The sequence below is a fragment of the Apteryx rowi genome, unplaced genomic scaffold, assembly GCF_003343035.1.
Source record: "Apteryx rowi isolate R43461 unplaced genomic scaffold, aptRow1 scaffold_0, whole genome shotgun sequence".
Lineage (NCBI taxonomy): Eukaryota > Metazoa > Chordata > Aves > Apterygiformes > Apterygidae > Apteryx > Apteryx rowi.
The window spans coordinates 615377-621857 of NW_020447195.1; the positions used below are offsets into that span (position 1 = coordinate 615377).

At 40.9% G+C, this 6481-nt stretch overlaps 1 protein-coding gene across 1 annotated transcript; it reads left to right on the forward strand.

The window, feature by feature from the left end:
* Positions 1-1067: 1067 nt before the first annotated feature.
* Positions 1068-4268, forward strand: GDF5 (growth differentiation factor 5). The gene is made up of 2 exons (XM_026057123.1): positions 1068-1701; positions 3378-4268. The coding sequence occupies exons 1-2, from the start codon at positions 1068-1070 to the stop codon at positions 4244-4246; spliced, it is 1503 nt and encodes a 500-aa protein (XP_025912908.1). The 3' UTR covers positions 4247-4268.
* The last annotated feature ends 2213 nt before the right edge of the window (positions 4269-6481 follow it).

Below are 6481 nucleotides of genomic sequence, written 5' to 3' on the forward strand. Positions count from 1 at the left end.
GCCGCCGCTGCCGCCGCCGCTGCCGCTGCCGCCCGGGGCCCGCTACCCGCCCAGCCCGCGGCGCGGCCGCCAGAAACTGTTGCTCCAGCGACCCTTGCAGGTAGTTCTCCAGGCGTAGCAATAAATACCCCAAGCTACACTGACTGCAGGGAGGACTGCGCCACGTTTATACTAAATGAAACCTCTGTCAAGCGTTTGCATTATTGGTGACATCCCTGGGTTGCTGGAGGACAGAGCGAAGCTGTGGTTGCAGTCCTCAAGAAAAAGGTTACTCCCTTCAGCACTAAACCAGTGTCATTTAGCTACTTTAATGTATTTATTCCAGTGAACTGTACGACAGGTCCCAGTTGTTGGTCTTGCAGTTTGTCTCGTTTAAACGTGAAGTTCATTGAAGGCTAAGGTAGAGGTCGTATTGCCACTTGAAAAAGCATCCTCTGGAGTTTTGAGCCTGTGGAGTTATTTCACATGAGGCAGAGTATGACTCATGCTAATGAAAAGGGTAAAGAAGATTTTTTTAAAGAAATATATCGCAGTTAAATTAGTTTAGACAGCATGACATCAGAGAGTAATTAAATAGGTTTGTTGGAATTCCGTTTCCAATTCCTGAGTTCAGGTTTGTAAAAGATTTCTGAGCACCTGCAGGTCTCTGTGTGTGAAATATTTTCACTGGAAAGGATTCAAAACTTTAAAAAAACCTTTTAACACAGAGGCAGCATTACGCCATTCTTCCTTCTTGGAAAAAAAAAAAAACCTTCAGATTTAAACAGGACTCCTTCAAGTTTTCAGTCAGTTTTACAGAAGAAAACGAGATGGTAAACTTTCTCTTTTCAAGAACGAATTCTTTATAGCTGCTAACTGAAGTCAGGGGAGATCATATCTGAATACATGAGCATTTCCACTATGGGACTGGATACAAGTATTAAACAAAGAGATTTGAAATGTTTTAATCTCAAACAAAAACCATTTTTGCTGACTTTGGTTTTTAATTTCTTTCATGTTTTCTTCTGCCAAACTGGAGGAACCTTTTCTGATTTTCTCTTTAGTGGCATTCAGAGGAAGACCAGAGGATGAAAATCCTGCATTTTCTCACTTTACTGCTTTGGCATTTGACTTGGCTGTCTCTGGATCTAGTTCCTGGAGTGCTGAGTAATTCTGAAGCAGGCCAGAGTAATCCAGGATCTAAACTAGGTTTGTTAAAAGCAGAAGGAAAAGAGAGGAATCCCTCAGCAAGAACAGGTACATTGAGGACTGGAAACCATGGATATAGTACTGGAACTTCAAAGGCTAGGACTAAAAACAGTGCTGTTCAGGCTGGAGCTCTCCTGGCCAAGAATGATGAATCAAAGAAGGTTTTCTCAAGAACAGCAACCACGGAGACAAAGGTAGGACATCTCCCAGGCAGACCTTCTGGAGTAAGGACAGTGACTCCAAAGGTTCAAAATCTTAGCAGCAAGGCGTCTTTGAAAAAAACTGGCACAAGCAGTACTGACACTGGTTCTCACAAAACCAAAAAGACTAAAGAGCCTGTAACCCAAAGGGAAACTAAGGAAACTTTCAGACATCCCCCTATAACGCCACATGAATACATGCTCTCTTTGTACAGGACTCTCTCAGATGCAGAAAGAAAAGGTGTTAATGGAAGTGTAAAACTGGAGGCTGGACTTGCCAATACAATAACCAGCTTTATAGACAAAGGACAAGGTAAGAAAGTAGCTCCAGCATATGTGTATGTGTGTGTGTGTGTGTAAGGACAGGGAAGAGACAGAGAGGGATGTATATACATCTGTGCATGTTTATACATTTAGAGAATGTTATCAGAAATTAATTATACATTTTTAAAGTCCAATAGCTCTTTTTAATGTAAATGAAACCATACAACTTTGCTGCAGTTTTTGCTCTCATGCCTTGTCTCAGAAAATTCATCTAGAGGCAGAACTAGATGATTGTGTGGCAGCCAAACAAAACATTTAGAGACAGAAAATGTTTTAGATGCTTAAAGAAGCGTATTGTTGAAAATCCATCAGTCTTTGCATCTTTAGGTGTTTAAAAAACTTTTAAAACCTGGTCTTATGTTCTTTGCATAACTAACTCCTGGAAATTGGTAACATTGGATCTTGTAAATAAAATGACACGATATGCTATGAACATGGCTAACAGCATTAGTATTCTGTGAAAAAACTGCAAGTTTCATTATCAAAGGGCCAGCCTGTTTTGTTCAAGGTAGAGTTGTGACGAACTACAGTATAGTCCCAGGAGTCATTATAGCATAGCACAGATGTATCTGTGCTAGCTTTAAGCTAATACTTTTGGGCACCACTAGTCTTCTAAGCACAGAAGCTCACAACAAAGCCCAGGCTACCTAGAGTAAATAATTTCTGGGACTCCAGAATTGGCAATTCAACATTCTGGTTCCAAACATTTTTGAAAACTTAGACTAGTCTATTCTATCACATAAGAAATAACCAGGTGCCAAAAGAAAGATGTTCACCTTATCACTTAAGTTGGATAGTTAGCCCCATGCTGCTTCCAGTGATGTTAGTAAGAGTTTTGTCATGGACTTAAGGAAGCAACAAAGGGTATTGCTAACAAGGTAATGATAGAAGGCTTGGCCAGGATAGGCGATTCATTTTCCATTTAAGTAAGAATAGCTTGGCTTCTGGGAAGGGATGATATGCTGCTCACAAGTGCTGTGTTCCAGTTCAGGTCCTTGGCTTGCCACTGCAAGGCATTGTTAATGTAACATGCTGATAAAACATTGGCTCAGCCATATTCCTCATTAGTGCTGCTCATGAGCTTAACCAAGCAAATGTAACATCAGGTTAAAGGGAGGTATGTTTTTCTGCTCAATTTGAAAAAGTTGTGAATCATGTGGAGTTAAGTTAATAAGGCAATTATCTTTGTGTCTGGCAGTTCCTGGGAGATGCTGGGTTTAAAAGACTAATTCACTATTGTATTGTCTAAGGGTAAATTTGCTTGTGTTCGGAGCCATCATGGGACCTGGGCACCACTGAAATCCTGTTCCAGTAATTTAAGTAGGATGTAAGTGGTGAATAGGCCCTGTGATTGCTCAGCCCTGAAAAAGGCCTGTTTTCCAATTGGCTAATTGCTACTTTGAAGCTAGAAAATGCACCCCAGTAAAAGAAATATTACATTTCTACAAGGCAAACTCAGAAGCTCATTTCCCTGTTGAGTCAGTGAGTTCTTCTGGGTCTCTGCTCAGAGCCGATCCCTTAGACAACAAATGTTCTTTCAGATGAGTGGCCTAATTAAAAGATCTTCTAGGCTTATGAACAAACTTCAGGAACACTATGAAGAACTGAATAACCAGTATTGATCTGTGCTTGATATGCTTTTAAAAATGTGTGTGCTTTTTTTAGATGAGCGAGCGCCAACAGTAAGAAAACAAAAATATATTTTTGACATCAGTGCATTAGAAAAAGATGGCTTGCTGGGAGCAGAGCTTCGAATATTAAGGAAAAAGCCTTCTGATGCATGGAAGTCTCATTCTTCTGGAAAAACTTCCCAAGTGAAATTATTTAGTTGCTCCACAAACAGACAAGCAGCTACACTCCTGGATTCTCGTACTGTCAGTGTCACAGATACACCAAAATGGGAAGTGTTTGACATCTGGAAACTTTTTAGGAACTTTAAAAACTTGGTTAACTTGTGTTTTGAACTGGAAACTTTTGACAGGGGGAGAGCTGTTGATCTCAGGAGTGTGGGATTTAACAGAACAGGAAGACAGGTCAATGAAAAGGCTCTCTTCTTGGTATTTGGGAGGACAAAAAAAAGAGACTTATTCTTCAATGAGATCAAAGCTAGATCAGGCCAAGACGACAAAACTGTTTATGAGTACTTATTCAATCAGAGACGTAAGAGAAGAGCTCCTTTAGCAACACGGCAAGGGAAAAGGCCCAGCAAGAATCTGAAGGCAAGGTGTAGCAGAAAAGCCCTCCATGTGAATTTTAAGGATATGGGCTGGGATGACTGGATAATAGCCCCTCTAGAATATGAAGCATATCACTGTGAAGGACTTTGTGAATTCCCTCTTCGATCACATCTGGAGCCCACCAATCACGCAGTTATCCAAACTTTAATGAACTCAATGGACCCAGAATCTACACCCCCAACTTGCTGTGTCCCAACCAGGCTGAGTCCCATTAGCATTCTTTTCATTGACTCTGCAAACAACGTAGTCTACAAGCAGTATGAGGACATGGTAGTGGAGTCGTGCGGTTGTAGGTAGCAGAGCAGTTGCTCACATGAATATGTCATGAAAGGTAATATGACAAACTGAACAAAACCTCTGCTCAAACAAGGTTAACTAAACTTCTTACCTCTAGGGTGAGTATGTTTACAAAGATGTAGAAATAAAGCCAGTGCTTCTGCATGTTTCTTCACTGGGGTATTTCAGTAGTATTTGGCTGCTGTCATGCAGCCCAATATAAGGCCTTGTGTAGAGAACCTGATAGTGACACAAGACCGGCTCTAACTGAAGTCTGTGACAGAGGAGATTGCACCCGCACACTGCTAGATCGCCTGCTTTTATCCCAGAGGCAGTTGGTAAAGATGGTATCAGTGAACTGTGAATATGATCTGTTCGACCCTTTAATAGTGTTCTTGAGACTGAATTTACATCTGAGTCCTATGTGCATTGTCCATTACGCAATGTTAGAAAAGAGCCCTGATGTCTAGAAGAGGAGGTTGGGTTCTGGTGTGTTCTGAGCTTGGTGTAAATAGTTACACTGTAATATGATTTCTGTCTGATTAGCTATGGAAACTATGCATATATAAAAAGAAGTAATTAAATATAATATTTTGATTTAGTTTAAGTTGTACGTGGAGATAGGTGTTGTGGGAGGTATTTGTTTCCATGTATGTTTTCCTCCAAGCTACATATCTTTCTTAAGTATCCACCTTTTCATTATCATGTAGCAAGTTATTTTACTTTGTATAAGGTCCAAGTTGCTCTCAAATGTTCATAGTAAGTGTTAAATTACAGCATAAGATGTAATAAATTATTGACACAGTGCTACATTGTGTCTAGATATCCAACTCTGCATAATTATAATGCTGTTAAGAATTTGTTTTGAACGTTTTTGTACAATAAATACAAGTGAAAGGGACTTTTCAGTGCAGCAGAATGCTAGTGGCATGGATAACGTCCATGTACTTTGTTTGCTTCTAAATCTGCTGCCACAGAGAGAGATGATGGAAACATTGGAAGAAAGATCTGAAAACATGACGTGGTTTGATCTGGTGTGGAATGACACTTTCACTTTGTATCTGGGGCAAGAATGAGTTATGATTGCAAAGGAGCTCTGGCAGCATTTTATTTCACCCTGCAAGGATTGCATGTTTGTGAATCCTCTTTTTCTATTCATGACATGTTTGGATTATAAATTTATTCTGGGATTACTCTTTGTATGCTTCCACCTACAAAACTAGGTGCCAGAGGTTCAGCTACAGAGGGATCAGACAGGCCATAAGAACTGTCAAAAATGATTGAAGTAGCTTATCAATAGTCAAACATACAAATGCTAAGGTTTACTATCTTTGATTCATCACAATTTAAACCAGCAGATCACATGATTTCCTGGGTCTGAACTCTGCTCTGCACAGCATCGCTGATGCAGGTAGTGTCAGGGAGCTGAATATGTTCCCTGCATCCTGAAGCCCACAAACGCTTATCTCAGACCGGACCTGTTCTAGCTCACATGAGGGGCAAACAGTCCTAAACAGCGGGGCAATAGCCATAGATAAACAATGGCAAAACGTGCTGCCCTTCCTCCTGCAGTCTCTGGGCTGCTGAGCCTTTAACCAGTTTGAAAGGACTGGTTAAGTGGGCTTGCTGCCAGACGCATGGAGTTCCCCTGGGTAGGTGGACATGTCATGTACCATAACCCAAAGCTGGGTGATATAGAAAAAGCACTGCAGAAAGCATATGTGTGACCTCCTTGTAATAGTTTTGTACCATGATTTATACTTGCAGAAAAGGATATTACTCCCCAGGTCAGGTGATAACACAAAATGAGGTAGGTGAGAATGCTGTACTTGAGAGGAGGAAGAATCACTAAACAGTAGGTCAATATGCATTTAAAATGATGGGCACTTGAAGCTACTCTGTCATATGCACATAAGAAATTCTGGCATCTTAGGGAACTAGTTTGTGGCTCAGGGCTGTCCCCAGGGCTGCTGTCTCCTTTCTGGATTCTCAGTATGTACGCTTCCCAGATCTTGGTCTTCTCGCCCCAACTGAGCCTTAGACCAGGACTAAGTTACTGTCTCCAGTACTGAATACTTACCACCAGACAGTCTTACTAGTTTCAGACATTTCAAAGATTTTCAAACAGCAAGGAACTTCTAATGCCATGCTTTACCACAAACTTATGTAGACATGTTTTGCCATTGTTACACTAGTAGGGAAAATGAGACAAGTCCTGAGCCAACAGGATGTTTCAGACTCTTTTTTGCCCATTCT